Source organism: Sciurus vulgaris, assembly GCF_902686455.1.
Source record: "Sciurus vulgaris genome assembly, chromosome: 4".
Lineage (NCBI taxonomy): Eukaryota > Metazoa > Chordata > Mammalia > Rodentia > Sciuridae > Sciurus > Sciurus vulgaris.
In genome coordinates, this window is record NC_136464.1 from 36,419,284 (window position 1) to 36,433,832 (window position 14,549).

General features: G+C 37.0%; 1 protein-coding gene across 1 annotated transcript in view; it reads left to right on the forward strand.

The window, feature by feature from the left end:
- The first annotated feature begins 7,481 nt into the window (after positions 1 to 7,481).
- The window catches only part of LOC306659242 (protein FRA10AC1), a 28,801-nt gene continuing 21,733 nt past the window's right edge, over positions 7,482 to 14,549 (forward strand). Inside the window, exons 1-6 of the mRNA XM_079136663.1 lie at positions 7,482 to 7,666; positions 7,767 to 7,869; positions 9,937 to 10,013; positions 11,566 to 11,661; positions 11,792 to 11,837; positions 14,223 to 14,299. Of these exons, the coding sequence (XP_078992789.1) occupies positions 9,937 to 10,013; positions 11,566 to 11,661; positions 11,792 to 11,837; positions 14,223 to 14,299 (296 nt within the window). The 5' untranslated portion in view covers positions 7,482 to 7,666; positions 7,767 to 7,869. The remainder of the gene's footprint in view (positions 7,667 to 7,766; positions 7,870 to 9,936; positions 10,014 to 11,565; positions 11,662 to 11,791; positions 11,838 to 14,222; positions 14,300 to 14,549) is intronic.

Genomic DNA, 14,549 nt, shown 5'->3' on the forward strand with positions numbered 1-14,549 from the left:
TAGTAGCACAGTTAAACCCTGTGGTTTAAGTATTTTGAACACAAAGTCCTCTGTCTCTGAACTGTTTCTGGTCTCCTGTCTCTCAGAGGTAGGGGTTCCTTCTCTGTAGTCTCATAGCTTTCTGGGTCTATTCCTAATGTTGCTCATCTCAGCGTACTGTAATTACTGTTTCTGTGTCTGTGTCCCACCAGAGGTGAGCCTTACAGTGGGGTGATATCTGGTCCAGGATTATAGCCCCTGGCCCAACCAGTCCTTGAGCAAAGATCCAGAGATTCAGCACCCACAGGCCTTCATATTATAGGGGCTCTCTCCCTTTGTATTTTCTGAATGACACATGAAATCTTCATAGCCATATATATTGTCATATATATATTTTGTATGACAAAAAATCAGTACATCCATTTTCCGGTGACATTTAGTGTTCCTGGTTTCTGCCTCATATCGCATCTGTCCTGGTAAGTGTCTCTCTATCTCTTAATCATAAGTTCTTTATCCACAACTGTCCCAGAGAAGGGTTTTATAGACAGCCTGTCTCTGTTCTGGTCTCCTGGGAGCAGGCCTAAAAACTGACAATCAATTCATTTAGCTAATTGGTATACTGCTGTCTCTCCCTTTTGCTTTCCAATGTTCATTCCAACCACGGTTTGTTCAGAGTGACCTCTCTGGCAACCTCCTCCAGTCTTTCACACAAGCAAGTGAGTAACCTTTGGCCAGCATGCAAAAGATAGCCACTGGACTGTGCCTCTGTTCAAGGACCAAACTTTGCCATGGTCTGGGCTTATAGATGGATGGGAAGTACAGGCTGACCTTGCCAAGTGTTCGAGGCCTGGGCACTTTCAGTCCTTTGGATGCTGACCAGAGTCTTCTCAGCACTTACAGAAGCCCCACCTGCCTCTGCCTCAGTGCATACAGGAAATTTGCCGCTGAGCATGTAAATATTTATATTGCATAATTTCTGAGGCCCCAGGAAATTTCGCCTATCCACTCTCCAATCTATTCTTTTATGCCAAAAATTGTTTTAATTGACAAAACGTCCAATGATCAATTAGAATCAAAGTTTTAAAAACTCCTAGGAGCAGTTAAATTTTTCAAAATGTGAACTTTTTATTAAATACAACATACATACACAAAAGTGCAGAAATCATAGGTGTCAATAGTCGCTCATACAATGAACACCAAACACTGACATTTTCTCAGAGCCTCCTGCCTCCTGCCTTATGCCCTCTTCCCGTCGTGTTCCTACCCTCCACCAGGGAAACCACTATCCTGGCTTAGAACAAAAGAGATTACATTATTTAGTTTTTTAAATTGGTAGGTAAAATATTATGTATTTATTGTGTATGACATATTGTTCTGAATACATAGTGAGGAATGACTAAATTTAGCTAATTAATCTATGCATTATCTTGCATAGAATCATATTTACTTGTTTTGTACTTTATATAAGTGGAATCACATATGTATGTATTCTTTGGAGTATGGAGTGCTGCTTTTACTCAGCATTATAGCTTCATCTATGCCATTGCACATAGTTGTAGTTTGTCCACATTCATTGCTGTATAGTATTCCACTGTGCAAATAAACATGAATTATTTAATTATTCTAATGTTAATGGACATTTGGGTTGTATTTTAGACAGTTTTTTTGTTTGTTTGTTTGTTTGTTTTTTTGTTTTTTTTTCTGTGACCAAAGGACCTGATAAGAACAATTAGAGGAGTAAACGTTTGGCTTATGGTTTCAGAGGTCTCAGTTCATAAACAATCAATTCCATAGCTCTGGGCCTGAAATGGAGCAGAACATCATGGCAGAAGAGTATGGCGGAGGAAATCAGCTCAAAATATGGCAATCAGAAAGCGGAGAGAGCTCTGCTCACCAGGGACAAAATACAAATACCAAAGGCATGCTCCGGTGACCCACCTCCTCCAATCACTCTCTACCTGCTTACAGTTACCAACCAGTTAAATCATGTCTGTGGATTAATGCAATCATTAAGTTAAGGCTCTCATAACCCAATCATTTCACCTCTAAACATTCTTGCACACATAAGCTTTTGGGGGATGATTCATAGCTAAATCAAAACAGGTTGCTTTCAGTTTTCTCCTTACAAGTAGAGCTGTTATGAACATTCTAGTTCAGGTCTTTCAGTGAACTGTGGACACTTCTCTGCTGGAAATACACTGAGGGTGGACTATATGGGACATAGGATATGCATATTCAGCATTTGTGGGTACCATCAAACACAACATAGGTGTAGACTTTCCAAGGTGGTCGTACACTTTATATTCCTACAATCATAAAAGTTAAAGTCATGTCACATTTTTGCCAACACTAGATCTGTCTTTTCCAGTTAGCTATTCTGGTGCATATGTAGTGGTCTGATTTTTAAAGTTCTTATATATTCTGATAATCAATTGGAGACATTTTCTCCCACTCTGCAACTTAACTTTTCATTTTCTTAGTAAAATATTGTACATAAACAGAAGCTCTTAACTAAATTAATATCAAATTAAGAAATCATTTTTTTCTATGGTTATCACCTTGCATGTCAAAAAGTTTCTGGCTTTAAGAAAGATATCATGAAATATCATGAAGATTAATTTTCGTACTGTATTATTCAATTAACCCAGAACTATTAATTTAAAAAACTACACTTAACTCTATCTATGCCATTAATTATGGGACTTTGCATGTATAAATCTGTTTCTGGACCACATTTGAGAAACTGTTAATTGTTAAACTTATTTTCTGAAAGAATGCCTGTAATCTGATTCTTTCTTCAAGCAACATTGGTTGCACACTTGCAGTGAGTTGGGAATCATCTCACCTACGTCATTTCATTTTAAATTTCATCAGTCCTATGATATAGGTACTATTATTACCCTGTTTTATAGATGAGGAAGTTAAGACTCAGAGAATTAAAGAACTTGTCCAAGGTCTCCTAGCTAGTGAGTGATAGAATTTCAAACCTAACATGGGTCTGGCTGACTTTGAAGTCAGAGCAGCTTTTGACTGGGAGAGGAGCAAAAGCAATGGGTTGGAAAAGACGGGAACAGAGAGGACTGGGGACCAAAAAAAAGATGAACAAATGAAAACTCAGTGAAGAATGCCTAAAACAAAGTAAGCAGACAGCATAATTTTGCGTGAAAGAATTCCTTCAATCTTTTGCATGTCTTGCTATAGCTTCACATTTCCATCCAAAACCAACTTATCATTTCCCAAGACAAAGCCATTTCCTCCATTTTTATTAGGGTCCTATGTTCTTTTAGTCTCTTCAGCTTTGGAAGCATCTTTCACTTCTGTATCCTTCATCTTCTATGCCCAATGAGTCATAACTTCTACCATTTATTTCAACTCACTCTTAAATTCTTCATCTGTATTTCCAGCACTTACTGCTGTCTGTTCTGATAAACCTCACTTTTACCTCTCCTGCCTGCAGCTATTTCTGCCTTTCTGCATTTCATTAGCAGGATAATAAATTAATATTATCCTGAGCTATATTCCTATATTCCTAGCTATTTTATTTTATACAAGGTCTTCCTAAGTTGTCAGGCTGGCCTCAAACTTGTGATCCTCATGTCTCAGCCTCCCTAGGAATGGGGTTACAGGCATGTGCCACCAGGCCCAGAGGATATTATTAAAACACTGCGTATAGTGTCTCCTCTTTAAAACAGTAGTGAACATTTATTAAGCTTTACTACATACAGGCACTAGGTTAATCTCTTCAAATGCAACCTCTAAATCTATTTTCATAATAATACTAGGAAGTAGTTATGTTTATTAGTTTCACCTTATAGAAGATTAAAAATGGAATTAATTGATGCCCAAGGTCACATAATTAGTAAAGAGCAGAACAAGAATTTAAATATAAATTTGAATCAAGATTTCTTCCCATCCAAACCACCACCTTATTCATTACAACTCTAGACAAACACTGTAGCCCAGAATTCAAGAACACCTCAAATATTGTTCCAGCTTCCCTTGAGGATCTTTCCTTCACTATAGCTTTTAAAAAATTCTGCTCTGGCTAAAGTAGCCTCTCATATCTCCCTGTGCAACCCATGGATATTTTACCTCTAATCTTTCACTGAGCCCCTGTGACCTTGACTATCTCCTCTTCCTATCTCCTCTTTTCTTATTTATAATCTACATTGAAATTATAGCTTAAGTCCCACTTCCCCCCACAAAGCCTTTCCCACCTCTTAGTGATCTTTCTGTTTCAACTTACCTGTAACTTTATTCCATTAAAATGAATTCTAATCTTTCTAGGTATCAGATATTGCCATGGACCTTATTGAAAGGCATATATATGATAGTCTATAGCAAGAGTTTGGGAGTCAGTTATATTTGTGTCCCCATTTACTTGCTCATGACTCTAGGATGGTTAATTTTTCTGAATCTGTTTTTATATATAGGGAATGATAGTACCCACTTCATTTGTTCAGTGGATTATTTTGAACAGTTGTTTGTGTCTGGTACTGAGCTGAGCACTGAGGATTTAAAAAGAGGCATGTTCCCTGACCTTGAGGAGCTTGAAGAAGACAGGCACAGACTAAATTATTAGTGTGTATGTATGTAGCTAATTGCTACAGAAATTAACATGTGCATCTCATAGTAATCCTACCTAGTCTGTGGGAGAGTTTGTCATGAAAGATTTTTTTCCTTCATCTAAGCTAATATTTGCAGGATAAACAGATTAGGCAGACAGGTAGGACTTTCTGAGTTGAGGGAATGGTAAATTTGAAGAAGTATTCATGTTGAAAACAAGCAAGCCCAGTAAGGCTGAAGTCTCATCAAATATAGTTGGAATTGAGATGGCATATGGGTCTGGTATCTATTGGTACATTAGAAACCATCTCCAAAAGTAGTGGCTTGAAAAATATTTAATTTGCTTATGAATCTAAAGTCTGGATCAGGCTCAGTGGAGACTGCTCATCTCTGACTCCATGTCAGCTAGGAAAGGAGAGAGACAGGTGCCAGGGTGAAGCTCTATCTTTTGCAACTTAGTCTCTAAATTCTTAGCATTACTTCTACTACAGTCACTGGCATGCTAACCAGATTCAAGGCAGGAATCAAAGGGTCAAATTACCATGGAGAAGTATCAGTGTTATGTCATAAGAAGAGCATGTTTAATGGGAAATATTGGTGTGACCATTTGGGGAAATGGAAATTTGTTCAAAGATATAAAGTATTATCAGAGTGTACATTCATAGTTTGTATTAGAAACATTACCTAATATTATTACCACCATCATCCCCAACTTCCCTCATTGCCTCTCATACCTACCATAGTGTTTGTTGTGTTATTTGAATTACCCAGGATTGATGCACATTTACATTTTCATTTTCATTGAAATAGCACATTTTATATATTGGGAGCCACAGGTTCATGTCATTTTCTAGGCATTTGGCATATGACAGAATATATAGTTGTTATTATTGTACATCTTCTTCTTTTTTACTAGCAGACCTTCAAAGTTAAGGATTGGCTTTTATATATCCATAACCCTGATGACTAGGACAGTGCCTTGCTTAGGAAGACACATAATAAATATTTATCTTTTATTGCTGTTGAGCTATAATTGCTAATTTGAGATTTTTCTGATCAGGGAGGTTTCTTTCCTTTATTAAAATTTTTTCCAGTACTGTAATTGAACCCAGGGCCTCATACATGCTAGGCAAGTGTTCTACCACTGAACTGCACTCCCAGCCTTCTTATTTTATTTTGAGACGGGGTCTTGAACTTGCAGTCCTCCTTCCTCAGCCTCCTGAGTAACTGGGATTACAGGTATGTGCCACCACACCTGACTTGTACTATTTTTCATTCAGATCATGTGATCTCTCCTGAACATATATAACATATATATTCTATTTACTCTCTTTCAGTAGTTACTACCTCAAAACGAAAAATGGAATTTTATATGAATGGACTGGTAGCAAAAAATATGACATTCTTAGAAATGCTGGAACCAGAAGCTACTGCCCACACAATCCATGTGTTGGGGGAAGGGGAAGCCCCATCTTGCAGAGAGATAAGTACTGCACAGTTCCAAATTCTCATCAGGTTTGTGGCTTTAGGTTCTGTGTCTCTCTTCCTCATGTGTTTTAAAAGGGGGGGGGGCAATAAGAGCAGCACAAATTTGTTGTAAAAGTAGAATGAAGCAACAGATAAGAAGATACTAGGAATGAAAGAAAAATGCTAACAAATGTCAAGTGTTGGTAGAAAGGAAATTGGATACAAGGTACAAATGTGTTTGATTTTAGAACAAAGTATATATTTTTAGATAGTTATCAAAATAGGACTGCAGTATAGTATAATGTTAAATCATGAGGCTTCCTATCACTTAAATTTTTTGGGCAAGCATTTTTACTGAAGTATAATCCAATTACATTTTGAAATAATTGAATTTACAATCATTTAACTTACCTTACAGCTTTTCAAGATCACATTCACTACACTGGGCAAAGCAGGGTAAATCTATAATTTACAGTCAGGGGTAGAAGGAGACTTGAACTGATAAGGATATTTTTATCTTCTGTTTTGGGCAAAAATGTAAAATGAATGTGCACCGAGTGCCAACGTTTTTTTCTAAAAAGGGCCCGCTGCAAAAGCCAGAGGCATGCCAATTCAATTCAACAAATATTTAATTAGCGCCTGTGATTTCCAAGGCACGGTGTTGGGTACTGAGGAAGAAGCAAAGATGAATAAAGACTGATGCCAGAGGGAGACAAGACCTAAATCCATGAACTAGAGTGAAGAGCAGAGCAAGGCGTCATCATGTAGGAAAGGCACGACGCAGGAAGAACCTGCTGGCACTTAAAATAATGTAAATTTTCCTGCTTGAGGGTTTTTTTTCCCCCCTCTCTTCTAAGATTCTATTTTGGATCCCTTTTCACACGTGCCAGGTCGCTTGTTGGCAGAGAATCCACGACCCCGTGAAATCTCTCCTACTCTCTATTCTTTCTTTCTGGCAAATTAGATGAGTTTTTCTGCCACCAGCGCTGCATTTGGAACAGAATCTATTGTGTGGGTGGTGAAACGATGGAAAGTTATTTTTGTTCTAATTTTAAGAACTGTTTTACAGGGAGAAGAGGGGAAAGGGAGCGGCTGATCTGAGGCTGAGATGCTGGGCGAGGATGCTCCAAGGAGGCGTTACTAAGGTTACTAGAGAGAGGACGGCAAATGATAAGCAGGCACGGTTTTTGTTTTTTTTTTTTTTCCTAAAACAAAATATATTTTCAAATGACGGGCGTGGGCTGAGCTACGGGCAGTGCCACACGGTACTACATGTTGGATTCCCTAGGTGGGAAAGGAAAGAGGTCCGGGAAAAAATTAAGAGCTGCGACTTTGCAAAAGCAGCTTCTGCTTCCCCTTTCGGGCCTTTTCTCTTTCTGCTTTTGTTTCCCGGAGCTGCTCTGATTGTAGCACAAGGTCGGTGCACCCGGGGCCGGTGCCTTTTAGGTGTAGCACACCTCCGAGTCGGAGCGGAAGTGGCTCCCCGTCGGGACCCGTAGAGAGGTGGGAGCGGCGGCGATGGTTGTAGCAAATCTCTGTGGCCAGGGCGGACCAGATCGACCCTGGGGCGGTTGCTCAGTACGGGGGCGGTAGCTGCGGCTGCCACGACTCACCCGGCGAGCCTGGAAGAGCAGAGAGGAACGCAAGGAAAGGGGTGTGTTTCGAGGGCCTTGGTATATTTGGTGTCGGGAGAAAGACCTTGAAACTTGTTCCTCGTAATAGTTAATGGCATTCTTTTTCCTTTTTGATAACAGATTCTGGAGACACTCGACGTCTCCGTTCACGACATTTTCTCGGCCCTTCTCAGTTTATTCGTAAACTAATGTGAGAGCTTTTTAGTGCAACCTCTGAGTTAAGGTGCGTATGGGGCAGAGGAAAAAAGAAATGGGAGAGTGGGAGCAGGGTAGAAGGTGGTATGTGGGACGAGGGAACAAGATGATGATCCGAAAGTTAACATTCACAGGGTTTATGACGCCGTTTTGACACCTTTTAGATGTGGTAATTCTTTTACTCGGTACTCTCAATTCGTCTTATTTTACAAATGGTGAAACGGAGGCTGAGAGAGGTTAAGGAACATGTCCAGAGAAAGGCAAATGAAAAATGTAGAGCCAGTCTTTGAATTATGGCAGGCTGGTTTTAGAACACGTTTCCAGGCTCCACATTGTGGTCCTGCCATCAAGATATGATGGGAATAAAAGGGCTAGAAGTAAAAGGGTGGTGTAGCTTGAACAGATGTGATAAGACGGCTGGAACTAGAGTTTGCTCTAAAGGGTGTGAAATCCAGGTGTGTAAGGCAGGGATGAATGTAAGCCAGGTAGAGTTGAAACTGTGGCCATCTAACCTCCATGTTCAATCTCGATTGGGGTCTCTCACTCTGTAGAATTCTGTGGGACAGGGAAGAGAGGTCTACACCTGCACATCTAAGAAAATAGAATTACAGAAAGATCATTGATTCACAGAATTTAAAGATTATTCGATGTAGCTACCTTATTTAACAGATGAAGTCCGAAGAAATGAAGTGACTTACTTAAGGTAGTTAAGACTAGAAACATCCTCTGTTGAAGATCCAATACAGTGAAGTTTAGGGAATTGTTCCCTCTTTTCTTTTCTGCTTTTTAAAAATTGCCATCACAAATGTTAAAGCTTTTATTTTTTTTTAACTTGCCATTACAAATATTAAAGTTTCAAAAAAATTGAGTCTTCTGACCTAGAATGGTTACTGTAAGCCATATGAGTTGAATATTTATAATATCAAATAGTCAAGTAATCCATCCATCCACTATTCATGTGGATCCCAAGATCAATGTGATACTGGAACCAGAAGCTTCTTCCAGTGCAGTTGTCTTCTTCCAGGAACAACTTTCAGCATTTCTAAGAATGTCAATTTAAGAAGTAATGGAAACAAAACTAGGCCAAAGAGTAAGGTAGTTCACCTTGAATAAACTTAAAATGGAAATCTCTACATATGTTGGGGAAAAAAAGCAGTAAAATTTTCATCAATTGATATTGCACCATTCATAAACACCATAATTCTGATGGGATAGAGCTAATCACATTCCTATGATGCATTTGGAATAGTTGAAACTGTGGACTTAAAAAATCAAATAAATCAGTTTAACCACTTATTTGTGCTGTAGAAGTAATTTATGTAACTTTGTCTTTGATTTTTTTTTCATCCCTGAGATAATAGTTCCTAACTTGCAGAATCAGTCATTTTTGAAATGTACTTGGCCGTGTCTAGGACAAAGGCAGTCTTATATTGTAAGGATAGAAGCGCGATCTGAGAAATGAGTTGTTATGCAGTTTTATCCTTGTGTGAACATGGTAGTATACTAGCATATCTAGATGGTAGAGTCTACTGCATGCCTAGCTATAATGGTATAGCCTATTGTTCCTAGGCTACAAATCTATACAGCATGTTGAATAATGTACAGTATTTAATATTGTAAGCAATTGTAATACAGTGGAATTTGTGTACCTAAACAAATGTAAACATAGAAAAGGTACAGTAAAAGTACTTGACGAGGAATTTTTCAACTCCCTTAAATCTTGTGGGGCTGCTGTCATAGGTGGTCTGCTGTGGAGGTGCATGACTATGCACAGTAACAATGACCATGAATCAGATAAAAGTAGTTCAGTCACTTTGCAGCTTCTGGGCCTGGTTTTCAATGGAAAGGCCAAAGAGTAACTTCCCATGTTTTTCTAACAGCAGTTAAAGGTGAAAAATATTGATGCATTTTTCTGAAGTGTAAGTTTGTTATTTCAAAGTGAATCCAAATTTTAGATGACTGGATAACCCATGAACAGTGGGCATACCACGATCCTTTAAAACTATTGTGATTACGATCTCTTGTTTTTTAGCTTCTGTTTCCTGAACGATTGATAAATGAGGTTTTAAATAACTGACTTTATATTCTTTTGCAGATGCATGGGCATGGAGGCTATGACTCTGATTTTAGTGATGATGAACATGGGGGAGAATCGAGTAAGAGGAAAAAAAGGTAATTATCCTTTTTTTAGATTGCTATGAGGTATAAATAAATAATGTTAAGTTTGGAATCATGCTTACATGTGAAGACAATGGCTTAGTGAATGAATTTTTATTCCTTAAGCTACAAAAAATTGATTCAAAATTGGAGAATAGTTGTGGGAAAAATAAGAAAAAGTCTGTACTGTAAAGGGGTTTATTGAAAGGGAAAAAGGAAAAGGGAACGAAATGAAAGGTTTCAGATTTCTCTGTTGCATGTAGTTTTTGGGTTCGGTTGGTTCTCTCTTGCTAGTTCTTGCCTTCAAAGTGAGGTTGGTGTGCAGAATGGTATTGTAATACAGGATGGTTCTTTTGTTTATATGAATAAGCATGTAAATGGAAGAAGCTCATGGAAGGTTTTATTGAATTGAAAGGGACAACAACTGGGAGTACATAGGCCTGGGCATCCTTTAGAGGTATTGTCATTGACTTTCTGTGTTCAGAAACTGTTTTATCCATTAACTCAGGAGTGGTTGACTGATTCATACTAACTGAACCTGTAGAAATCAATTTATTTTCTACAATGAGAGCAGTATATTAGGCAAAACTGGTACTGAACATTTTTATAAACTGTTTAACCAGAAATAATAATAATTATAATTACATTTTATAGTGCTTTATATTTTCTAGATTTTCCTTTTAGAATATTATTTCATAAGAATAGAATTTGAGCAAATCTAGTTGAATACTCTGCTCCTGGGTTATATTTACCTATACAACTAGACTTGATCATCTGTGGTCTGTATCCTCTATAATCAGTCTCTCTTTTTCTGTATTATTTATTACCAAAAGCCTCCTTATCACTGCTTTACAGAAAAATTAAGAAACTTAACTGTAATAAGATTAAGGTGTAGCCAGGCACAGTGGTGCATGCCTGTAATCCCAGCAGCTTGGAAGACTGAAGCAAGAGAATTGCAAGTTCAAAACCATCCTCAGCAATATAACAAGGCCCTAAGCAACTCAGCAAGACTCTTGTCTCGAAACAAAATATTAAAAAATGCTGGGGTTGTGGCTCCGTGGTCAAGCACCCGTATGTTCTATCCTGGTATCAAAAAAAAAAAAAAAAAAAAAAAAAAAAAGATGAAGGTGGTAAGTCACTGAGTCAGGATTTGAATTAGAAATCTGGGGTAGACTGACACTAGAACCTATGTATTTGTTAGTTTTATCTTCTTCATTTTATAGGTATTAAAGTTAAGGAGATGTAAAATGTTTCATTAAAGATCAGTGTGTCTTTTTTAAGTTAAGACTAGGCTTTTTAAGTTTGGAATTATGCTTACATGTGAAGACAGTGGCTTAGTGAATGAATTTTTATTCCTTAAGCTACAAAAAATTGATTCAAAATTGGAGAACAGTTGGTGAAGTGCCTGCCTAGCATGTGTTAGGCCATGGGTTTGATCCCCAGCACCACAGGCACACAAAAAAACAACTTGAATTCTTTAAAACATGTTCAATTATGAAAATATAAAAAATTAGGAAATGCTCTTTAAGAAAAATTAACTCAATAATTTTTATTATTAATACACCAGGACAACTGAAGATGACTTACTGCTCAAAAAGCCATTTCAGAAAGAAAAACATGGAAAAGTGGCTCATAAGCAAGTTGCAGCAGAATTGCTGGATAGGTATGGTATGTCAATGTAAATTACATTCCTTGTTCTAAGATGTTTTATAAACAGGGACTAAGGAATTGGATTATATTACTTAGAATATATAGACATTTGAATTTGCTTAAAATAAAAATTTCTTTAACAGGGAAGAAGCAAGAAACAGAAGGTTTCATCTCATAGCTATGGATGCTGTATCCTTTTTAAATTTCTTGATTTTTATAATTAGTAGACTATTTAAAAAATTTTTTTAATCATATACTCTTGTGAAATTAAATAGGCCTTTTCATGTTTAGGGTTTAAGTGTTTATTGATGTAGAATTTTGCCATTTATACTTTTGGAAATATTTAAAGACAAAAATAATGAAATGTATTACTATCATTCTATAAATAGGCTTATAAAATGGTGAACCTGCAAATATTTTTTCCAACTTGCTTTTGTCGAGGTTTTAAATTCCCTTTTCTACACTTATCTTTAGTCACATCTTAATTTATTCTCTTCCTACCTGGTTCTTGGCTATTTAAGTTCTTTGCAGAACTTGTATTTAAAATTAGATCTCTTTGTACACTGTCCCCAGTCCTGCTGTGGCTGTAATTCTCAAAAGTGACTGGAGGCTATTGATAAGCTATTAACTTGCTTGCTTTTATAGTATGTTTCAACTCAGTTTTTTAAATAAGACTGTGGCTCCTTACAGTACCTGCTATCGCATTATTGCAGGGAATATTGGAGAATGAAAGGGAGACCGAGCAAGATCTGAAGTATTTTTGTATATTGATTGCTAAGGTCAGGATTGGGAGGAGGAGACAATATCACTTTAAGACACCCCTTACCTATAGTCATCCTTTTTACTTTGTTATCATTCTAGTCCTTTTTTTTTAAAAGTTATAGAAATACTATTTGTCCCATATTTATTTATTCCTTTTACCTCCTAGCCTGATAGATTGGCTTTCCAGTGAATCTCATCTGCCACTTGTTCCTTTAACATTTGAACATCTGCTCTGCCTTCTTTGACACCTCAGGGGTATTGGGGCACTCAGTTACAACATGAGAAAGTGTAGACATTTTTTTTCTGAAATAGGTAGGGGGGGAACCATAGTTTTGTTTGTTGAACTAGTTATCTAAAAGTTTATCAATTTTACTAGGCTGACTTAGTTGTTTGGTTAGAGAAGACAGCTTTTGTTGAGACTATTTATATTTAGTCTTTGCCTAATGGTTGTTTCTTGGTTGCCAACTTTACCTCCAAGTCTGGGATATGTGAGACTGAAAGAAAACACACAACCTGAGGTCCCTGCCTGGTATACCTTCTTCTCTCCAACTTTTGGAGTCTTATTTTTACTTTATAATGTTTTGGAGTCTTATATTTACTTTATAATGTTCAAGATTATTAGTTGTTGTTAGTGTGAGGAATATGAAAAAATTTATCTTTGCTTCATCTTCCCAAAAGCAAAAGTTCCACCTACTACCTATTTTTTGGACATATAAAATTGTATTGGAACATAGCCTTGCTTATTCATTTATATGTTGTCCATGGTTGCTTTTCTGCTAAAATGGCAGAGCTGAGTATTTACAGCAGAGACCAAATGACTTACAGTGCCTACAGTGTTTATCATCTAGCTCTTCACAGATAAAGTTTGCTGATTCCAGCTCTAATGGTATAAGTGACTTGACCCACTCACAGGACCAGTTAGGATAGTTCAAGAGCTAAAACTCTGATTTCCAGATATCTGTCTGCCTGCCCATTCCCCCTCCCCCTCAGAAACATCAACTGCTTTGTTATCAGTTTTGGAAGTGTCATATTCTGATGTAAGTTTTCTATTAAAACACATTGTGACCAATTAAATTACTACATATCTTTAATATAATAGGATGTATCACAGACAGTATTACAGAGGTGAAGCCAGCTCTGCTGGTTCTAGAGGAAGTGCTGCTGAGCTTGTTTAAAACAAAAAGTAATGCTCTCTTACCTCTGTATACTGCACTGAAAATAAACATGTTTGCATGGACTCTTTGAATATTAAGGAAAGTATTAAAAGTAATATCTTATTGTATTTGCTTTTTTTAAAGCTTTATGTTTACACATAGTATTATGAAAGTTAAATCTTCTATTTAAAGGCTTTAATCATTACTAAAAGAGCTGAATTATATTTTGTAATGAAAGATAAATTCTGCTTCTTACCTTTAATTTTAGAAGCTGTAAATTCTTCATTTTTTATATTATGATTATTAGAATGAATGGTCTTATAGGGTTGTTGACAGTCCCGAAGTGGAGTAGGAAGCTCTTTCTCCCCTGGTAGTAATGTGTTTTAACACAAGTAATATGTGCTTAAAATATTCCAAACATTACATTGTAAATAATATATGCTTGAAAAAGTTTCCAGTAGAAAGTAAAAGCTCTTCTAATTTAGTCTTCACTTTCATTGTGTACCCTCCTGAGTTCTTTGAATGTATAAGCATGTATTGTACATATTTGCATACTTTTGAAGTCTAGATAGACTAATAACTATGCTTTTTTTAAACCCAGTAATATGACACAGAATGACTCCAATGTTAATAAAATCCTTAATTTTTTGAATTTCAGTATCAAAGGCATACAAAGTTTGTAAATGACTATATTTTATACTATGGTGGCAAAAGGGAAGACTTTAGGCGTTTAGGGTAAGTATCATGAAGTTTACATAGAATGGGAGGGGAAGTATAGACGACTTTAAAGACCAATGGCTACTGTGCTTCTGATTCTGTCATTTTTTCCCTCTGCTTTCTGTTCCAGTTTTCTTGACATAAGGTGGAGAGGCCATCCACAGCTTCTAACTAAGTAGCTCCTCATGAATCTTATTTCCTTGGCAGTAGACCTCGGGTAGCCACATACCACCTGCCATAACAGGATATGTGAGAAATAGTCATGTGT